This window comes from Antedon mediterranea, chromosome 4 (genome assembly GCF_964355755.1).
Source record: "Antedon mediterranea chromosome 4, ecAntMedi1.1, whole genome shotgun sequence".
Lineage (NCBI taxonomy): Eukaryota > Metazoa > Echinodermata > Crinoidea > Comatulida > Antedonidae > Antedon > Antedon mediterranea.
Window position 1 is genome coordinate 29,133,389 of NC_092673.1, and position 23,092 is coordinate 29,156,480.

Sequence of the window (23,092 nt, forward strand, 5' to 3'; positions counted from 1 at the left end):
TTAGGCTATCCTTTTATTTTTTGACATAAATAGTTACTATAGCATAATAAACATGCGCACAGCCGAATATTGGGATCTGCGCATGTCAATTATGCTATACTAACTAGTTTTATCGGAAAATAAAAAGGTCGAAATTTTTACATTTTTTGAAAAAATCCCTGTACTATAGTACAGGGACATTTTCGAAAAATGACCTCTATTTACAACAATGGCTCTTTATTGTTCGACATATAACATATAACAATTTTCAAAACAAATTTTGAAGACAAATTTTTAAATTTTTTTTTATATGCATAAACAATATCGCATCATTTAAAAAAATCATTATATATTGTTATTTCTCATAATTTTGCTTTAGTGGTTTATTACTACAAAACTTAATATATGAACAATAACCAACATATGCATGTAAATTAAACTTTACCGACTTTAAAATCAATGAATACTAGTAACACATAAGACCTTGAGAACTTAACATTCAGATGTCAATATTTCTGTAAGAAAATTTATAAATCAATTGACCATCTTACTATTTGACCATCTTACTATTTGACCATCTTACTATTTGACCATCTTATTATTTGACCATCTTGGGACCGGACGGATTGATCATTTTGTTTGGTGTACTCGTATGTCATAGTTCATTGCACATGTTAGATCCTGTTGATGATCAAATACAAGACTACATTCAATTGAGACCTGTCATTAACAGTAGAGTAGAATAGTACAATCAAAGCACTGTGTGAATGGGAGTGGATGTTCGATGGTTTGAAAAAAACCTTTTTTTTTTTCCCCCCTTTCAACTAGAGATTAGCAGAATTATATGCTAAAGTGTGATTCACACTAGCGACGCAACACAGAGATACAAAGTGCTGTCTTGCGTAATCACAAGTGGGAACCGACGACGCAACAGTGCTGCTGCAAACAACGAAGGTTTGATTTTACACAGGTGGGGGAAAATTTCTTACGATGCATAGGTTGCGTTGCTAGTGGGAACCAAGCTTTAACTGGCCTAGCTTATTATCGATTTCTGTTCCTATTGTGGAAAAAGAACCACCTGTAAAAATCCTGGCTATGGGCTTACTGTATTGGACAACAGAGCACATAATGTGTTGATAGAGAATATAAAGTCTAATTTTTAGGAAAGTTTTCCAACTGTTTAAACAGTGAAACCGATATATAATACAATACCTTTCTGTATATTTGAGAATTGCCTAAATTCATCATATAAATATATTCGTTATACAGTATTTAGTTATTTTACAAAATGAATTAAAAAGTCTCTTGCATAATTATTACCATATAAAATGTACTTTTTATACATTATAAGAGAAAGAGACAAACTAAAACGAACATCAAGTAATAAAGAAACACTACTATATAAAACTTATTTTTTTGTCAATCACTATTTTTGCTAATATAGGTGGGAAATGTATCAGGTATAGAAGATATTTAAAGTGGTTTGTGACAGTATTACAAACACAAACTAACTAAAATGCGGCAATTTATGAATTTAGTTCATATAAGCAATGTCTGTGGATCTAAATCCAAAAAATAACTCGCAATACAACCACTTTCTTCACACCCCACCCCAAATTATTTTAAAAATTCTTATTTACAAAATATGTTTACAAACACAGTATAGATCTTGGTTTTATGTAATACTTTACTAAATATATATATGCAACGATTTACAACACTCTATTTTATGTATAAAATATTTATTTTTTGTGGATAACTACCCGATTTGTCTTTGTACTGTATCTCAAAATATGCCCAGTATCAAAGGTAAATTCTGTATACAATATCATATGTATCACATGTAGCCTGTATTATGTTAAGGTTAAGTATAGGGCCTATGATACAGGTGATGTATATGTCACACTGTAATACAGCGTTTGCCTATGATACTGCGAACAATCAAGAATTGTTTGTACACCAATCACTGTATTTTCTAAATTTATATTTAAATATATTTCAGCAACATACTTTACAACTATTTCAATATATTTACAAATATTTGGTCACAAAACTAAGAAAATATATATCTTATTACTATTTTCAACTAAAAACACATCAGATACAATATGAATACAAATAAAGGACTACAAATAATGTGATGTCATAACCTTTGACCTTGATACTTTAACAAATCTTATGAAATTTTTAAACCATTCCAAAGATATTACAGTATGTACCTGTACCTCTACTGAACTATATGCCTATTACAAATTATTCTCACACAAGACTGGAATTACACAAGTATTCACCTTTGACATGACATGTATTCACCTTTGACATGACATATATAACCTTTGACACCACATAGATGTAACCTTTGACAATCAATTGCTCTAACTTTTGCCATAGTGTGTGCGATAACTGTATCGAAAAACATTTTTATTTTGGATACATTGCCTAGACAGGCGTACAAGGTGCTGTCGTTTTTAAACAAGGCACTCAAACTTTTTAATTATAAAATACATCACTGCATACAAATGTACAAATATATCTTAAATTGGATAATTTAACACAATATTAAAGCAAAAAAAAGTCAGTGGAATGATTGTTGCCAAGGTAATTAGTGATACGTTGATACTAACTATGAACATTAATTTAAGGCTCAGTTTTTGGTCACAAATCAATCTTTTCTTTTTTTAAATATCAAATTGAATCCTTTAAGGCAAAGATCACTGTGGTCATACAATGTGGTTTCTGGAAACACAGGTTCTAAACAAATTGGTTCTATTTTAAACCAAATTGGATCACCTAAGGTATTCCTACTTCAGCCTGATTTGTATAACATTTAAAAAGCAATTTTAGAGAAAAATGAACTTCACTAAATGCCTCTACTGACACATAGATTCATCCAAATGAAGGAGAAAGCAAAATCAGGTTTGATGTTCTTTACAGCAACCAACTTCATTATGTATTCAGATAATTGACAGCTTGGACACCAAGAACATTCAGTATTCAAGTTGTTTAAATGCATGATGTGGCATCACTATGGCGACACGAGTCAAGGTTGTGATCTATTGGACGCTGATGGAATGCATTCGTTGCGCAACTTCGTTTACATAATCAATGTCCGGCCTCTGCTCTGGGTCAGCTTTAATGCACAACGTAACAAGCTCACGTAACTGCAAGATACAAAGTAAAAATTATTATAAATTAAATAAATTATTAATTTCATCATAAGAAAAGCACTGAATGATTGCTCCTCCTTGTAAATGTCAACTAGCAACCACCATCCCTCCTAACAACCACCATCCCTCCTGGAAACTTACACCCTCCTAGAAACCACCACCACTCCTAGCAACCCCACCACTCCTAGCAACCACCACCACTCCTAGCAACCACCACCACTCCTACCAACCACCACCCCTCCTATACATCAACCCCTACTGCAACACCTATACAACAATTTCATTGTTTTGGTAATGCCACACATTATATTTATACATTAAAAGAACATTAGTAATAAGAAACATTGGTACAAAACAAGGAGATACTGTACTTTGACAAATGAAGATATTTATATTAGTGATAATGATAATAATGACATCAATGATATGGTATTAGTAAATATAATAATGATCAAGGTTTGCAAATACACCATGTGTTAAGGCCAATTTACACAGACGAGCGGTAACGGTACCGGAAAACCGTAGAAGGTAGAATCTATATCTATCCTGATTGGAAACCGACCGTCTGTCCGCACTGTGTTCTGTGTAAACAGCCACAAGGAATAACAGAGATTCTATGTTTGTATTACCGTTACCGCTCTTCTGTGTAAATTGTCCTTTATGCTACAACTGTCTTGACACGTTCTCAAATTTATGGTGGTGCATCGCAAAACCTAACTTTACTAGTTATTATTCGCTATGCAACAATGGTAAAATGCAATATATTTACACAACACAAATGATAGTCCATGTTTATATAAAGAGTTGGTTAATTGTTTTATAATAAAGAAAGCTGTTAGTAAGATGATGGCTGTCTGTATGAAGGCTGTTAGTAAAGCAAACAACACACTACAGTATTAAAAGAAACACATCAAAGACACTAGGTTTTAGAAAACACATTAACACAACAACAATGATTAAACTGTCAGAGACAGACAGACAGACAGACAGACAGCCGCGATGGCAACGGCTACCAAGTATTGTAAGAGTAGATTCTATTTACACTGACATTTTAAAACAAATTTATCAACTGCTAATAATTGAAAGTGAGAGAATGCAGCAGAATGGAAAACATGAAAGCAATAAGTATTTTTAATTTGAATATTTGAGCTGGCTATGACTAGCTTATACTTGGTAGTGGTTATGCCGATAATGTTTATAAAAATCTTTAAAAAAATTTAAATTTTACTATGTATATATAGCAATATTAAATGAATAAAGCTCTAAACTAGTAATAAAACTAGTTTGATAGTGTAGATAGAGCTTAACCAGTCCGTTTAATGATTCATTTTATTTATAAAAAAATATTCTTAGTCATTATAGTATACTGCAATTATAAATTATGAAAACAATAAAAGTTCTGGAAGACCACTTGTTATTTAAACATGGTTTTTGCTTTGTTGTTTTATCGTCTTAATTATGCCAAGCAAACAAATTTTCATTTTAAAGTGGACCAATAAAATTTCTTGAATCTTGAAAAATCGAAATTGGCAAACAGAAATTTCGTTTTTACTCATAATAATAATGAATTATTTATAAAAATGCTATTTTTGTATTCAAGGATATTTGTATATTGATTAGAAGGAATTAAGTATGTAATCAAATTGGCTGAATAGAAGCAAGGCTCGGCCTTGGATTTATCTATTACACATTCAAATGTAAACATCAATATATCAAAACTTTAAAATATTAAAATATCAATATTGATGCTGTATGCTTTCAGCAACATCATATTGTTATGAATTTCTGCTAGGAGACAAACATTCATTAGGCATTAAAAAAATAAAAAATGCAATATTTAAATAGAAAAATAAAAAAGATGAGTTTGAAATGAAACAGAAAAACAGACAACACAAACCATGTCAGTAGAGCTGTACATATATGAGCAAGAATTAAAGAGGTATCTATGAAACCAAAGAGTATAAGATACACTAGACGAAAACTAATTGAACTTAAATTCAAAGCAAGGCCCCACACAACCCCACCCCCATCTTACATGAATCTTACAGTAATATTTTCAACAAATTTTGAAAAGTAGTACTAGTCGTTTTACTAGAGATTACCGCAATCCAAACATGCCCAATCTTTGTTTTTTTCACGTTGAATTTAGATAAAAATGTGCAGAAAGCAACCGTGCAGGGTATGATTTTATGATTCCAAATCGATGGGCTAAAAGCAGCATTAGCACCTCTTTAATTTCTGCTATAATTCCTTACATACACCAGGGGTTCATACAAACCTGTCTAGAGTAATTTGTTACAGGCAAGGGCGGGTATTCACACTTTTCAATCTTCTTACACAATTTATACAAGTCCATTTTATCGCCATAAAATGGAGAGTGAAGCGCAGCCATCTATAGACAACAAGTAACACAATAAGCAAAGAAGCACACAGAAAGAAAGCATAGATTAGAAACAGGAGGGCGCCCCCAGGGATGGCGGACAGGAAGGTGTACAGCCTCCAGTACTAACCTCTTCAGAATAATACTCAGCTGGCAGTGGAGGATAGTCACACTGTTCAATCTTTTTGCATAAAGAATAAAGATTCATCTTATCCCCATAAAATGGAGATTGCAATGCTGCCATCTATAGGACATGAATGTTGAGAAAATAAACACAAACAGGTAATCATTGTGACATCACTCAATTATTAATTCACTGTTTATTATAAAAGCTGAGCTGATTGATAATATAATTGAATTCAAAAACTGGCTGTCAGGAAATTAGTTTTCCTGTAATATGAAAGGACAGAATAATTACTCTGTAAAAACACTCTGATTACATTTTCATTTCGTTGATTGTGGCATCATCAATTTAACAGGAGCCTAAAAATTTCAATATTATAATTTGATTACGAGCATTAATCTCTTATTTTAAAGCAGTTTGAACGACTCCGTCTAAAGAGATCTACTACACTGAAAGTGTGATATGGTAGTGATATGACATCATGTCCTTCAGGACTCAACAAAGTGTCACCTTAATAAGCGTGTCCTCTTGCATATAAGGGTTAGCCGTATTTCCCCTCGTTCTTTTAACATAAACGTTTCATTAAGGGTGTCCCTAAAGAAGTGGTTTTACTGTAATTCCCAAACATTCATACCTCATAGAGTAAGCATCCGACGGACCAAACATCTGATTTAAAGTTGTAGCCGGTTTCGTGAATACGTTCAGGGGACATGTAGTAGGGTGTACCCACCAGCGAGTGAGCAGCAGTCGTCTTGGAGCTAAAGAACCGGCCTAGGCCAAGGTCACCAAGCTTTACTATCCCGCTGGCTGTTATGAATACATTGGCTGGCTTGATATCTGCAAAATACAATGTTTAGCTACTGAACAACAAATATATATATATATTATTTATGCCAGTAGCTTGAATAATGAATCATGCATTTATTTCAAGATTTTTAAGTTGATGGACATAATTTTGAATGTCAATATTTATGGACGATAATGAATGAACGATTGATTTGTATTGTATTAAAATTTGCTTTCTACAGAGACAACTACTTTCATAGCCCTAAGGTTTATCATGTTGAGCTGCCATTAAGAGTGCTTATATTCATCTGACAGGGCCTGAGATATGTGGTAGACCTCTACTCTTCCAAAAGTTGCACATAGTTTATTTAAAGTGCCCTGAACCAGATGTGTACACTGGACCTCCACTTTTTAGGTCCTTAATCAAGAAGACTCATTCTCCTAACAACTGGTTGAAGAGAACGTAAACCTGTGCCGATTTTATTGCTCTTGAATCAATATTTACATGTAATTTATCAACAATTGTGATCATTAATATTCAAGTAGTAATCCTGTATTATGTAAACCAAACATACAGTACTGCATTTCTTCTTCTAGCGCAAACACTTCGTAGTTTAAATTTAAACGAGAACCACTTAAACTGGAGTTTACTTGCTACCACTTCAGTGGTTTAAGACAAAATTACAGACTTAAGTTAGTAATGTTTACTGTACTACTTACAGTAGTTGATTATTTAATCAATGCATCCACTAAATTACTGTAATCGTCCAAACTCTACTGAAGGATACAGTAGCATACTAATGGTTTTGTTTGTAGATAATTATACTTTACATTAAATTCAAAACCTTAGCAATTGCTTTAAATGCAAAACACTGCAGAATGAGCATTTCTTTGCATTTGATACTAAATTATGATTTTTTTACAGACGTTTCTTGTCTTATTACTGTAATTAAAACAAATATTTCTGAGAAATAAAAGAATCAAAGACTATCTAATAAAAATAATTCTAAAATGATCTAAATTCTGCAGCATAAAATTGACTACAAAGCATATGCTATATAATTTGATTTACAATAGAGTTTTCTCTATTTTTGTTGCTGTATGTTGCATAGCAACATGACAAAATAATTTCTTTCCGACCTATAAAAAATACTATTTATACTTTTGCTATATAAACAGTAGACAGTGTGTATCTATTAAGTAGCCATCTTTTGCTCAATTTCTAAATTGATCAAATAAAATACGACATTAGTATCGATAGCAACAAAGTTCAATTTCATTACAAAATGATACACATGCATTTTAGAAGATATTAGCACACTAACTGTCAACAATGCCATTAAGACGGAAATGAAATAATCAATGTAAAGGGAGGATGAATAAAGTACAAATTTGGTTTTTGAAAAGAACGGTGAATCCACACCACTTATTTATTTAGCGCCCATTAAAAACAATCGGAATAATATTGGACTTTCTATAACCAGACGGGTCAGCTTAAGGGTGTGCGGTATTAATAGGTCATTGTATTTACAAGTGTAACCAACCAACTAATCCTAATATATTTTCAGTTCTAAAAATATATGTGGTTATCGTAAAGTATTTTAGTAAACAAAAAGAATTAAATGAAGTGAAGGGTAGCGATTGATGGTAATATAATGCTTTAATCCGGCTTTTATACTATAATATCCTCTTTACCTTTTAATATGTCAATGAAAATTAAAGCACCATTCACAGGAATTTGTGGTTACCAGGAAATGGTGTTATTGACAGAAAGAGGATACAAAAACAGGGAAAAACCTACAATAATACCAAAATCTATAATCTTTTAATAAAAGCATTAAAGCAAGCCAGAAATAAAGATAATACAGCATTTATTTCTTTTCTGATATTTACTAACCAAGATAATTACATTTTAAAGGCCAGGTGCGGGCAAAAAATTTCTATTTATCATACATTCCAATAATTATCGATCTATAGTTTCCCCTATGTTTCATAATTTTTGGGATTTTATTTGTGTTACACGAGTTTGTTGAAAATAAGCACTTTCTTATCAGTGGGGGGATAGTTCAAATTACACAGTAAAATCTCTATTCTTTTGTACACAAATTTTGTAAATAGAGAGGCATTTTAAAAAGCTATGAAAAATAAACGGTGTGGTAAAAAATGTTATCAGATGACTAAATATAGGTAATATAACTTGAATATTACATTTCTGATTGTTATTCAACTTCAGATTTTTATTTTCATGCTATGGCAAAAATTATCCACCGTATATCCACCATCTTTTTTCACCGTCTAGGGAGTCACCAGACATGTTATTACATTAGGTTAACTACCTAACTACTGAAAAAAAGTCTTTCTGGTTTTTATGGAAAATTCTGCCAAATTTTGTATTTGACCATATTAAGGGAAATTCATGTTTTTTCATCTCGATTTCTGTTACAAATATTTGATTTATGTACAATTAACCAAATATTATATTTAAATTCATGCCTGTACCTGAGCTTTAAGGCTTGATGATGTAAAAGAATACAGAAGTGTACTGTACTTTTACAAATTTCAAATACAAAAAAAAGGGGGATTTCCGGTGGGATGGATAGGAAGTGTTTTATGTGGGTTGAATGGGTATGGCTAATGCACAGTTGTACACTACATGATTCAATCACTTTTATGGTGGTGCGATGGGTTTTCTGGTTGGGGCTTGTTTGTGTTTGCCGCAGGGTTTATCACTGAATTCATTCCCAATTAGCAAAGGTGCACTGTAGTGTAACTTATAGATTAGAATGGCTCTCTTGTTTGGCAATGCAGTGTCTGATTCTGTAAGGGTCAGTTAGAGAACAGTCTACGGAAAAAAAAAAAATAAGTATTTTACACAAAAATAAAAGTCTGTACTACCTCTATGCATGACCCGTCTTGAGTGCATATGCTGCAGTGCAGCTGTTAGTTGTACAAAGTATTTCCAAATAGTCTTCTCTGGAATTAAACGCTTCTGTCTTTTGAAGTGCTATCGGAAAAAAGTAAGTCATTAAATAAACAAGATAAACATTTTAAAGAATGATATTAAATGTGACCAATGACCAATTAAGTGGCAACTGTGTTTAGTGACCGCATCATTCTAAACTTTAAATATCATTGTTTTGTTTATCTATTTAAAAATAACTTCAATTTAATAAAACTATTTACTGTAGGTATTTTTACAATATTCAACTCTAACTCCAATATCAGAAATGGAAAACACTCCCAAAACTGGACTTTCTTGGAGGTCCAAAATGTCCCAAAATCATTTTTAAGAAACACATTCCGAATACCAGACTTACTAGAAAACCAGACATATCAGCCCAGGGTGTCTGGTGTAGTATTGGGAGAGTTGACTACAATACTTTGACAGAATATAACTGTATAGAGTAGAGAGTGTGCTCAAATTACAAAGTTTATAAAATAGCTTCTTTCATTGTACAATATGGCAAGAATGTGTGACATTGAATGTGGTATGAAACAACCTTAGAAATGCTAACAAGTAGGGTCACACAGGGTTTAATCAGGTAAAGACATGCATTGTGAACAACAATAATATTGTGTTTAGGTACATATACATACAGTACTGACTACAAATCATGTACCATAACCCGCGTTTGTCGCGCGTGTAAAATATGTGTAATTGCCGCGTGCCTGTATTTGCCGTGTGGACCATGACGTCATCACTTTGTAGCTTTTTACTGGTAAAATATGGAACTCCCGGTACGACGCCCGCGACAACACACATGTGGATATCAGTTGTTCTAGTTTCTATTGTTTAGGCCTACCATCATATTTATGTAATCTGAACCTGCCCGTTACTGTATGTAACAAAGTTTCTTTTTCTCTATTGTTAGGCAAACAATAAATAAGAAAGTTTATAGAATTCATGTAAATTGTTTTTCATCGGGGTTTTGTTTAGAGTTCACGTCGTATTATTTTATACAGTATAATGTGAGGCGTACAGCGAGAAGTGTACAACAGCAGGGAGGCTAGGCTAGAATAGAGAGCTACTGTACCTAAGCCCCCCACAATAAAACATATTTAGCGATCTTTAATAGGTGCCTAGGTCAATAAATAGCCTAATAATAGTAATATTATAAAATGATGTTTCCTTGTATTTTCATAACCGTAAGCCAAATATTTAAATTAAAATACAGAGCTAGTGTTTTAGGCCAAGTACATAAGGATTCCCGTACATAACTGTGAATGGGTTTTTCCGCTGCTCGGTGTAGAAAGTCAAATTATTACGTTCTTCCAACACGTTTATTAAATGTCTTTTAGTATATTTCTATCTAACATGTCTGCATTGTATACTTGCTTTATAAATTCTCTGCTTATGAAACGACTTAATAAGTTGACGTTTAAAGCAGATATTTGTCTGACATCAGCCCATGTTTATAATGAAAACAAAACAGGGTTCCGAAAATGGCACAGTCCAAAATGAGGTGTGCAATTAAATAATATCAACGTAAACATATGCGCACGGTATCAGGGCTGTAATTATAAGAGAACTGATTTTCCCTGGACGGGAAATGGTAAAAACTTGTATTTATTCGACCTCGCTTCTCTCTCGCTCTGGCTGTGTGCGGAGGAGGATCGCTCCAACGTGGTTTCGTGGAGCGATTAATGGTCCAGTCCGTAACAGGGGTGTATATTAGTTACCGCGCTAAATACATGCATGTCAATACTGGCGTTGTAATACTATATAAATTATTTCCTCCCCGACTCAATGGATGAACTCTACAACGTGGTGCGTACAGAAAGTACGTCATTCGGCCACCAGCGACGATCGTGTTTTGAAAGATATTGTTAATGGGTCTTTTCTACCTTGTTTTTTTTAATGAGTTTTCTCAAATACTTAATAAATATAACTTAAAAATATATATAAACAAACTCTGAAAGCAAACTAGGCCTAGAATAGTAGTACTGTAGTGTAGTAGGCCTACTAACCTCCATGATTGCACTATGATAAATAAATCGATTTTTTATTTCAAATAGGCCTATATTTTGTTATATAAAATGCTGTTATCCTGTACTGTAATTCCAGTTATTGTCTGTTTGATGATAATAATATATGAACAAAACATCAACAAGTTATAAATGCAGTTCGCTGCAGTTGAATTACTCAATGCAGTAATGCATGAGTGAATATGGACAGTATTGTTAGTACCTAATTACACGCGAGTCACGCGTTTTTCACACCCGTGTAAAATGTGTGGGCTTGGTATATGATATGTAGTCAGTACTGTAGTAACTATAACATTTCTATGGGTTGTACTGTCATGGAGAATGATCACACTAAATTGTAAAGGCCTATTATCAATACTGTGCAGCGGTTAAGGCAGGGGCGCCGTTTACCGTACCTAAAGAGCCAACAACATCGGCAAGGGTTCGAGGCCGACTCGCTCCTAGTTCTGATAGTGGAACAAAGTCTTCTTGGATAAGGACTATAAACCGTAGGTCCAGTGTACACATACATCTTACAATTATTAAATTGCCAATAGTTTTCTCTATTTGAATATTTAGCTGTGCAAAAATATAAATAACATAGAATCAATATGTTGAATAATTAATTGAATAATTAAATGTTAAAGCTAAAAACCTAAAGACATCGTTGAGGAATAATTAGTGCTGATTTCTATTTTTATTTTATTTTTGAAGTGTGAATATTTAAATGGAGTGTGAATACTGTATCTAAATGAAGTCTGAATATCCAATCTGAGTGTCAATATCCAATCTGAGTGTCAATATTTTCAATTGAAGTGTGAATATCCAATCTGATTGTGAATATCCAATCCGAGTGTCAATATCAAATCTGAGTGTCAATATCCAATTGAAGTGTGAATATCTATTTAGAGTGTCTTTATCCAATTTGAACTTTAAACTAAAAATGAACCTGATAAACTGTAATTGACATCAATGAAGTTGAAAGAAAATGTCAATTTAAAAAATCCAATTTCAATAATTCCGTGAGTCCTGATAATATTCATAGTTTGATCAAACCATAAATAATATCTAATGGCAAGTTTTAACAATCCATTTGATAAATATTGTAATTTAATCAGGATGCATAATTAATAAATATTGCAATGTTTTTCATGTCATCAGTTTACTGATAATGGCTGTGTGCAAGACACAACCAATAATTATGAAGCAGAATAAGGCAAACACCAATGAAATACAGGTGTGACCAAATTGTAATTGGAGTCATTGTGAGCATGTTGCTTACACTATAGTAAGTAGTATGAGGAGAAAGGTCTTTCACTTTCACAGTAATTAATTTGAAGTGTAATATTATCAGTAGAAAATTAAGGTGTGACCAAATTGTAATTGGAGTCAGCGTGAGGAACTACCACAACATAGCATGTTGCTTACACTATAGTAAGTAGTATGAGGAGAAAGGTCTTATTACCGAACACTTTCACAGTAATTAATTTGAAGTGTAATATTAATGTACTAGTAATATTATCAGTAGAAAATTGAGGTGTGACCAAATTGTAATTGGAGTCAGCGTGAGGAACTGTCACAACATAGCATGTTGCTTACACTATAGTAAGTAGTATGAGTAGAGAGTTTACCGAACAAAGTTTTATTCTATTATCATAGAAAATTGAGGTGTGACAAAATTCTAATGAAGGAACTAACAACAAAAAATATTGCTTACACCTTACCAGTATAAAGACAGAGGCCTTGAAATCAGCCATCAGATCTTATTATTACCGAACACTTTCACTTAACTGAGTTGAAGTGTACTTGTTCAGTAGGAAATTGACAGGAATTAATCTATTGTAAGTAGGATAAAGCAGCCAGGCAATGATAGCGCTTTAAATTAACGTGCATTGTACAGTTGTTTACATCTTTTAATTTAGCTAAATTGGTAGGCAGCTGAAAATAAGTTGAAATCCTGCTTTTGATTTCAAAGACATGATAATCTATGTTTAAACCCAGATTTACAGAAAGCTAAGCTGGGAAATAATTTCTTGAGCCAATGACCCTGTTGATTGTTTGTTTAGGACTCCATTATTTACCCTGTAAACAACTGATTGGTTTCCATTATAATAACAGAAGGGCCCAGCCGTTTTAGGACTCCATTATTGACATTGTCAAAAGTGTTTTCCATTATCCCAGAAAGGCCCAATTAGGACTACATTATTGACTCAGTACAACAATTGTTGGATTTTACAACTCTTGCCCAATACTACTAGTACTGTGCATGTCCAACAAAGGATAGCCTACGTTTACTCTACATCGTTGGTTTGCTTTTATTCTCATGTGGATTCAACTCTTGCCTATTAACAGTAATACAGTACATGTCCAACAAACAGTAGCCTAACAATAAACAATATTTACTTTTTAAAAATGAATAAGACTAGAGGTGAAACTTGATATTCTAAAGGATTTCAAAGTTTTCATTTCGGATGAAAAATCACCCGAGAGATTGTTTGACACAAGAGCATATCATTATAATATCCATAATTTGCAGAACAACTTTGCTTGATGAATAAATTACGAAGGATTTGTGAATTATTTCTCATAATTACTTCTTCTTACCTTTATCATACGAGCCAAATCGCCAGCATCAGCAAGTTCTAACACAATGTTTAATTCATTATTTTGGATGAAGGACGCAAGGTACTTAATGACGTTTGGATGGTTCAATTGCTAAAAAGACAAAATAAAGATTATTAGGAGCATTCAGAAAAAGTATAAAGCTCTGTCTACACAGGGAGTTGTAAAATTATTATTTTACAACTCCCTGGTCTACACTATAAAACTAGTTTGACTAAAAAGTGTAATGTGCACAAATATGGTAGTGATATTCCCAAATATGGTAGTTATATGACATCATCATGTCCATATATGGGCACATTACAATTTTTTCACTTGGGCCAACGTAAACAACATTGTGGCGCATCAACTTAATGAATCGGCTTACTACACAAGGCTCAATTTGAAAACGGTTCCCTGAGGGATGATATGAGATCACAGCTTAACAAGATACAAAGACACAGATTACTGCTACTGTGACCAGAGGCTGCAGCACTCAATTTATGCAATATTACTTAAAGTTCACACTAAGTTTCTTACGTCTTTACTTAGTGTAAATTAAATTTTAAAAATGGAGGATAAGATTAAGAAGGAATCATCATCCACATTCTATTAATAGACTATCAGAGTTAAGACCCATTCACACGAGGATGATAACGATCGACAACAAATAAACACATTTCTCACATACAGTAAGGAAAGAAATTAGAAAGGTTTTCGTTCTGGAATTACCGTACTGACGCGGGTATAAGCCCATACTCGGGTATAAGCCCACCCCCGACTTTTGACTAATTTTCATGAAAAATGAGGAACTCGGGTATAAGCCCACCCATTAATTTCTTTGGTACATTTCTATTTAACGAACATTGTATACTTGCTTTTCTGCTTGATAAATTCTTGTTAAATTGATGTTTAAAATAAGATATTCTACGATAAATTACACGAACTAATTTTCCGACACTCTACACCTCGTGTATTTAGAGGCAACGTCGTACACGTGAGGGCGCTCACTCGCATGGTGGAATACACAGTGTACATGTGCTGTTTTTGACGATCTGCATTTTTGGATCCTCGGGTATAAGCCCACCCCCCAAACTTGACGTGATTTCATGTTCGAGGGGGGTGGGCTTATACCCGCGTCAGTACGGTATACGATAATAATTTATACTTTCTTTGATAATAATAACATTTTTAAAAATCCAATCAAATGATGTCATGATAAATAAAATCTTTGCATTGTCACGATATTATTACTCTTACTAATCATGACGTCATTTGATTGGACGTAAGGAAGCATAGATGGTTATCCTAGATAAAAACTTTTTAGACTTTTTATGTTTGAAAACCTGGACCATTGATCGTTAAATTGTCCTTAGTGTAACTGGGCATTTATAAGAATAAATTGACTTCCAACTGATTAAAAATGGTATTTGAAAATATTTACATAAAATAAACACTTGCCAAACTACTGTACATAGGCATTAATAATATTAAATATAGTATTAGTATAAAGAGAAATCTTCTTTTTGATATATATTATTATTTCTTTTCTGCAAAGGGTCTTATGACTACAGACATTACAATTACAGATCCCTGCAATACTAACAATGTAATACAGTTAATATATTGCTGAATAAATGTGAATAATAATTAATTGGTAATCAGATGGTTGATACAAATATACTGCCAGTAGTGTTATATACATTGGGAGCAATTATACCATTGTAAACATTGGTAGTGAATTTACAGTATATACTGTACTGATGTCAGGGAGATACCTCCTTAGTAATACATTGCAATACTGTGTAGATAATGAATAATTAATGAACACTGGCTTAATACATCTATTACAGTATTATTTGCTGAAGAAAATCAATCAACTAATTGTTTACTGACCAGTGAGTAAATCCATAAATTAAACAGATTAATTCAAAAAATTTTCGATAAAATTCAAGAGCCATCTAGATTCGACGTGCTTTATTTCAATTTCTTTGTATGCAATTTGATGTACAGTATTTTTCTTTTTTGTTTTATCGTCTTAATTATGCCAAGTAAAACCAATTTCAATTTTATAAAGGTGGACCAATAAAATTTCTTGGAATCTTGAATTTCATTAATGTTTTTTAACCATTTTCAATCAAACAAGTTTTTAATTAATTTATTCATTATTCTCTCAATAATATTCAGCTCTTTTATTTGACATTCAAGGTTTTAGAGTTCAAATTATTATACCAATAAAGCAATAGGCCTGTCATCGTAAAATGATACCATAATATGGAAAGCATACAGTACATTGTAGGCCTGTCATAAATTGAATTACCAATATAAAATGGAAAGCACAGACTGGTCATAAAATTACTTATCATTTTTAATAATGTAACATATTGTGCACACACAATAATAGTATCGTCGTCATTAAATACTGAATTATATATATTATTAAAAATGTAATTTTTATAAAGGAGACATTAAAAACAATGAGTATCAATGGTTCACTAACCAACTCGTACATAATTGAAAATATTTTGTACAAAATACATCAAAAATATTAAAAATACAAAAAACTAATGAACATTTTGAATACTGAAATCAATTTGCAATTTTCAAATTATTTAAAAAATTTGCTTTACCGAATAAATACATAATTGAATAACATTTTTTACTTGTTGATGTACAGTATTGTACTCCAAAAACAAAAAAATTTATAAAATAAGACTTTAAATAGGTTATGTTGTAGTGTAGTGTTAATCACTTCTGTAGAAAAAAAAATTTGACTATTTTTGCTTTAAATTACATTTTTTCAGGTAAAAAAATAAAAATTTTTCGATCAGGTTTTTTGTCAAAATGAATATGCAACATTAAAATGGCATGTTCAACAAAAATTGTTTTCAAATTTATTTTTTCAGGGGGACAACATATCTTTAAACATTTTAATTTAAAAAAAAAACCACAAAAGAAAATTGTCAAAACTGACTTACCTTTAATAAATCTATTTCTTTTATACAATCTTGTCTGGCTTTGGCATCCATCATTTCAAATATCTTAAAATCAAGAAATATGGTTTATGATAAAATGTAATCAATATTTACTACAGATTGATTCACATGTCAAAGGTCAATGATATAAGATGGAGATCTGATATTGTATTTTATTGGATATGTATACCTGTGTTCTTTGTCAAACACACTTAAAATAACATGTTAAAAACTAACATAACAGACTCACTTTATACAGAATTAACATAATGTTTTAATATAACATTTTATCTTTAAAAAATGTGTATGGCTGTATTAAAAGCAACATTTTGCTACTAATTACTAACTGTGAAACGTACCAATTTCAAGTAAAATGGTTAAAATAACACACAAACCATGTACAGTAGTACTTTATAATACCACAATAGTTCATTCATTTCATTTTTTTTATGTCAGTATGGTTTGGTTTTTAAATATTTTTTTATGCAAATAGTAAGTAACTTTAAAGGTATCAACATAATGTTTTTTAATCCTTGAATTAAATCCTAAAACATTTAATTTTGAAAAGTAATTAGTGATATTGGTCACTGAACATTGAAAAGATAAAATATAAAAATCAAAACAAATTGAATTTTATTGCAGTACAAAGAAAAGGTAAGATAAGAAACAAGCTGCTAAATATCAATATCAACAGAAATTTTGCAGCATAAAAAATCTTCTTTTTTTTTTCAATTCTTAAAGTACACTATTAATAAATTAATTGTTTAAACATTTAAACAAATTTCACTGTATTGTTGTAATAAGTATCTACAGTTGAATACAATAACTCTCCCACTCAAAACCAGATTTTTCTTGAGATTCAAAATGTCAAAAATTCATTTTAACCAAAAAAATCTCATTCTGAATACAAGAAAACCAGACATATTACACCAGCACAAGGGTGTCTGGTATTTTGGGAAAGTTGACTGTAAGTGTAATATTAACATTTAGTACTACTTATTTGAACAAATCGCCTAAAATTGATTGATTAAAACAATGTACTCACTTGGACTTTTTTGAGTGCAATGATGGAGTTATCTATGACTGACTTTGCTCTGTAAACTTCACTAAATTGACCTTTTCCAATCTTCTTCTCTATCACAAAATTATCAAGATGAGAATAGTGATCTTCTGTCGTAGCGATCTCGGAGCATTGCACACCTTCCATCGTTGTCAATTTGCTGGCTCTCTCTCTGGTGGTTTGGATGATTGCACTATGAACAACAGTGAAAAAATGAATTGTCAGCAAAAACCACAGACAAATAGCAAACAGGATACGGTTCAGTGAGCAAGTACACTTTCAAAGGTCATTGAACTTGAATAACTCATTTAAAAATGTTTTTTTGACGTAACAGTTTAATATGCTACACAATGATACAAAGATCATATTGGTTAGTGTTTTAATGAATGGGTTGTTGGCATAAATGTTACTCCCTACCCCCAAAATATCTTTTGATACAATACGTCATTGAATTTTAATAACTTATCATTTAAAAATGTGTACAAAAAGTGTGATACTGGTTGTATGAGACCAACATACAGATTAGGATTATGCTGGCCAAGAGGTCTACCTCCCAGGAGGTCTACTACGTAAATCTAAATTCTAGGCATACAATTGTGCTTTAATCATAATTACTATTACCGTGAATTACATTTTTTTTTACAAAAATAAATGAAAAGGTCAATCCAAAAAAAGATAATAATTTCATATATTAAAATAAATGGGAACATTTCCTATACAGTTGAGCATATTGTGTTTACAAAATTTACCATTACATATAAAAGATGTATTGTCCCCCAAAAACATGAAAAATGAAGAATAATTAAATCAGACTTTAAATAGTTTATTTTGTAGTTTTAATAAAGATAATCACTTCTGTAGAAAAAAAAAACAATGAAAAGGTACAAACATGACATTAATGGCAGTGCAAGTTACAGTACAAGTTCTACAAACGCTGGCTTGGGCGATACAGTCACAGACTTACTGTAACATTTAAAAGTATTAAAGTATTGCACCACAAATGTACGAAAATGATTGAATTAATATCTCAATAAATATAAATTTTGTATTGAAATACACAAGTTCATAGCGACTTCAATCGCAAAAATATTTCAATAGATTTGCCTTTGCATAGTGTATTCAATACAGGTCAATACTAGTGCCTAAAGATTCCTTAATGAAATAACACACAAGTGGAATTCTATAGAAATATATATTGATTTCTCAATTTTTATCAGTACAGTATATTTTGTACACAGTAGATTAGAGCTAGGTATTGTTGTGTATTTGTCAACTTGTACAGTACTGTACACAGTGTTCGTATGTGCATGGTCAAATCTACTGTATGTGATGCTAAACAGTAAAAGATCATAATTTTCTCTATTATATTTTCCCCCTCCTTTCTACCCGAAAGTATTTGTTTAATTAAAATTTTAAAAGGTGATGGATTTATTGTGTCATTTAAAAAAAAAATCTTGCATAATAAAATTCAAGTTTAGTTTAATTAAATAATAATATTCAAAAGTATTGAACAAATAACACATTCATTCAGTTTACTTAAGTTTAGTGTTTACATCTACAATTATCTATAAATAGTGTACAGTACCTCATACTAGAAGTGCGCTCACCAGAAAGACTGGTGGTTTGTTTACTGTAAGTTTGTTGTAAATTTTAGTAGTCAGTGAACTTAATTGCTCAGTACAGTATGATAGAGATTGGACAGAGAATGCCAGTTTATTACACTTTTAGAAAAATGTTGATGAAACAAAAGAGATTGACAGTCACTGTGGTATGTATTAGTTTAGTTCTAACTCAATGAGAAATCTCAAGCGAAAGCTAGTAGCAACCTGAAAATTGACATGATTTTGATGTATTGCGGGCCTATGCATCATCCTGACTAATGAAAAAAAAAGCTGTCAACCTCTGAATAAATTTCAGGGGAGGGAGTGTGGGGGGTTTTATTTAATCACTAGGCTACACTAAACACATTTTCAATACAAATTCAAGAAAACGATTTACAGATTACTGGCTGTCAACCGCTAGAAGAATATGTCTACAAGCAACAATTCAACTGGATCGGACATGTAATTAGAAAAGAAAATGAAGATCCTACAAAAATTCTTACTTTTCACACAACACACAGTAAACGAAGAGGTCGGAAGATACCATCAGTACTTGATAGAGTTGTACAACAAAGTCAACTTACTAGATGCAACTTCATTAGAGCCTGCTTCAACAGAAATTTATAATTCCCACCAATGTTTTAACTGTATATATGAACTGTTTTATAAGTTGTTTTGTGACTGTGTAATTTGGTAATAGTCACTCTCATACTGTAGGCCTACATTTAAAAGTAACACATCCAAATGCCAACTTTAATTTAAGTCAATGGCTACCAGATGTCTCTGTGAGACGGTTATTTGAACCAGTACCAGTACCAGTAAGTAGAGTATGCACGAAAACAATTTATGTAATGTTAATTGTTACAATTTTGTAATTAAAAAAAAAATATAAATAACAACAGATTTCGCATAAAGAACCAAAAAAAACTTAAAACTTAACTTGATCTAGGCAAGGCCTACTCTATATAGGCCAGATGTCAGAAGTATAGGCCTACCTAAAGCCTATTTTTCACTAGGCGAATTTGTTCGCGCGAATCGAAAGCGTCATGCTATGCGCATGCGTATTCAAGTTTCTGTCTGTCATACTCCCTTCTGCGACGAATTCTTGTTCCTTTGATTTTACGCTTCAGCGAAATTTACTAGTTCGAATTGTTTCTAGTTTTTGCGAAGCGAAATATTGCGCAACCAATCAGAGCTCAGGAAATGAGCTATGACTTCCATGAGCACTCGTGCGAATCGAAATGCTCGGCAACCACGCGAGGAACATGAACGTCGCAGCTATTCGCTTATTAGGTTATATGCATTAATGCATATAACCTCTTCATTCTGTCAAAATCTTTATTTATTTATTTATTTATTCTTTCCTTAGCACTATTTTGTCCGTGAATTATCTTGGCATCAGTTTCATCTAGCTACAGTAAGTCAAGTTTTCAGAGTATATTCCTTATGGCCAGGAATCGATGTGGTTATATTTTCACGATGCGCAATCAAAAAATTTTACGAAATCACGTTTGTAATCATATCTTCACAAGCATGAATCACAATTAAACAAAATTTGGTACTCATAAATTTCAGGTCATATTTCATCATATGGCAATACAATTACGTGCGTAGCGTATATAACGCTTGCGTACGCGCGCTTAAAATGTTCAAAATTGTTAAAATTTATTTTCGATGAAATTAGAGTACGTTTCAGGCAATTTTAGGCGTTTAAAAAATTTCCATGAGTGCGCTGATTTTTGCACGCGCACTGCGCGTTAAACGTTAATGCGCACTCTTTTTGCCTGATTTCTGTTTTACAGTCTTTCTTTAATAATATCATCATATTTGATTCACTTTTCAACTCGAAATTGCGTTATACGAGCACGTCAAAAGTGACAGGCTACGCACGTATAAGTTAACAAAATTGTGAAAATATGCTAATTTTTAAAATTAATATATATCGTCAGAATGCTGGGGAACACCTATTTTTTATTTCATTTTCTTGAAGTGTATGTATCATATGTATGATTTATTATCAAATTAAGAGAACAAAAGTTGATTAAGTCTTCATTTTAAATTTAAAAAAAATAATTTCGACAATCAAACAAATTATGACATTTTCTTAGGCCGAAATAACAAACTTAACATTAACTTTCTTTCTTAAGAAGTTCATATATTAAAGTTAAAAGTATATAGTTTGACAGTGCATTATTTTTTTACATTTTTAAAGATGTCATCATAGTAAAAAATTATAATTCATTGCGGTATGTAATAATCTATTTGCACCAAAGTGGTTACTGCATAGTAAATACACGGAGGAATTTTTCTACAACTTTTAGTCAGTTGTGTATGGCTCGATGGTCTCTGTGCTCGTGTCTATGGCATTCAAGGTACCGAGATCGAGTCTCACCTTGGGAAACAAAAAAAAGATTTTTTTTTTATTATCCGTATTGTTTGTTCAAATTTATTTCTTTGTGTATAGATTATACACATGATTTATAATGAAATCTAGATAAAAAGTAACAATATGTCTTTATTATTATGTAACAACAAATGTGGTTTATGACATATACGCATATGGATCTTTGATCGGATTGTGATACCGGCTATGGTGTTTGCGTTAGGTCCCATCATATATTATAAATAATTAAAGATTCTGAGAAAATCAATGAATCAATATATCTTTTAAAAATCAATTATCTTTATTTAAATCAATGCATATAACCTATAATTCGTCATAGTGACGAATTAAATCTAGTTATTATATGTAGTGGAAAGAGAGTAGGTGATTTTTTTCTCTTTGAAACGTTGGATCCGCGCGAACAAATTCGCCTAATGGAAAATCGGCTTAACCGCCGCCGCTGTCAAAAATCAGAAGGTGGTTTTTGTTTGTTTACACAAGGCCTAGCCTATCTATGCCTCCTACCATGGAGATACCTCCATGCTCCTACCTACCAAACTTATATAAAACAAACCTCACCTTGTGCCACAAGTTGGTGGTAATTTTAGGCCAGATTACTTTACAAGCTGTAAATGCATAAATTAACAGTATAAGTTCTTGGAAAATGATAAAGTATAGGCCTAGTAAACAGCAGAACGTCGTAACCACCGCCGTCGCCGAGCCGAGGAAACAATTTTTTTGTAGATTATAAAAATGATCGACAATGTCATAGAGGGCGACAAACATATACCATAATTGGTAGTCGCCAATAGTTGACTTTTGAACCACAGTACGTCTGTATGAAAGACTACATTACGTAACGATACATTGTTAACTTAGGGATTCATGCGACTTTTGCTGATCAAAAATTCCCTTAAATCTTTTTTATAAAACGAAACCAACTCACGACGGCACGGAAAACAAAAGAAAATTGTATATACTCCACTTTTCAAGATGGTAATAGTGGGACAAAATGATTTGTATTTTTGCACGTTTGCATAGGCCCTTTTAAGTTAGTTGAATTTATAAACG

At 32.1% G+C, this 23,092-nt stretch overlaps 1 protein-coding gene across 3 annotated transcripts; it reads right to left on the reverse strand.

Annotated features, from left to right (window-relative positions):
* Positions 1-276: 276 nt before the first annotated feature.
* LOC140047199 (serine/threonine-protein kinase Nek7-like) lies at positions 277-22,740 on the reverse strand. 3 transcript variants are annotated; one of them, XM_072092069.1, is made up of 9 exons: positions 22,601-22,740; positions 18,023-18,230; positions 16,981-17,043; positions 14,006-14,116; positions 9,332-9,440; positions 6,285-6,487; positions 5,657-5,770; positions 5,425-5,538; positions 277-3,140 (listed from the first exon to the last, which is right to left on the reverse strand). In XM_072092069.1, the coding sequence occupies exons 2-9, from the start codon at positions 18,182-18,184 to the stop codon at positions 3,033-3,035; spliced, it is 984 nt and encodes a 327-aa protein (XP_071948170.1). In that variant the 5' UTR covers positions 18,185-18,230; positions 22,601-22,740; the 3' UTR covers positions 277-3,032. The 3 variants fall into 3 exon arrangements, with proteins under 3 accessions (XP_071948170.1, XP_071948169.1, XP_071948168.1); XM_072092068.1 differs by lacking the exon at positions 5,657-5,770; XM_072092067.1 differs by lacking the exon at positions 5,425-5,538.
* Between the last annotated feature and the right edge of the window lie 352 nt (positions 22,741-23,092).

Bases quoted from the DNA above. Each gene is read 5' to 3' on its own strand.
- LOC140047199 (XM_072092069.1), bottom strand. From the start codon at position 18,184: ATGGAAGGTGTGCAATGCTCCGAGATCGCTACGACAGAAGATCACTAT. The intron at 5,539-5,656 runs GTTAGTACTGGA...TGTTGTCTATAG, and splicing joins CTGAGTATTATTCTGAAGAG to ATGGCTGCGCTTCACTCTCC. The intron at 3,141-5,424 runs GTTTGTATGAAC...TGTATCTTGCAG, and splicing joins TAACAAATTACTCTAGACAG to TTACGTGAGCTTGTTACGTT.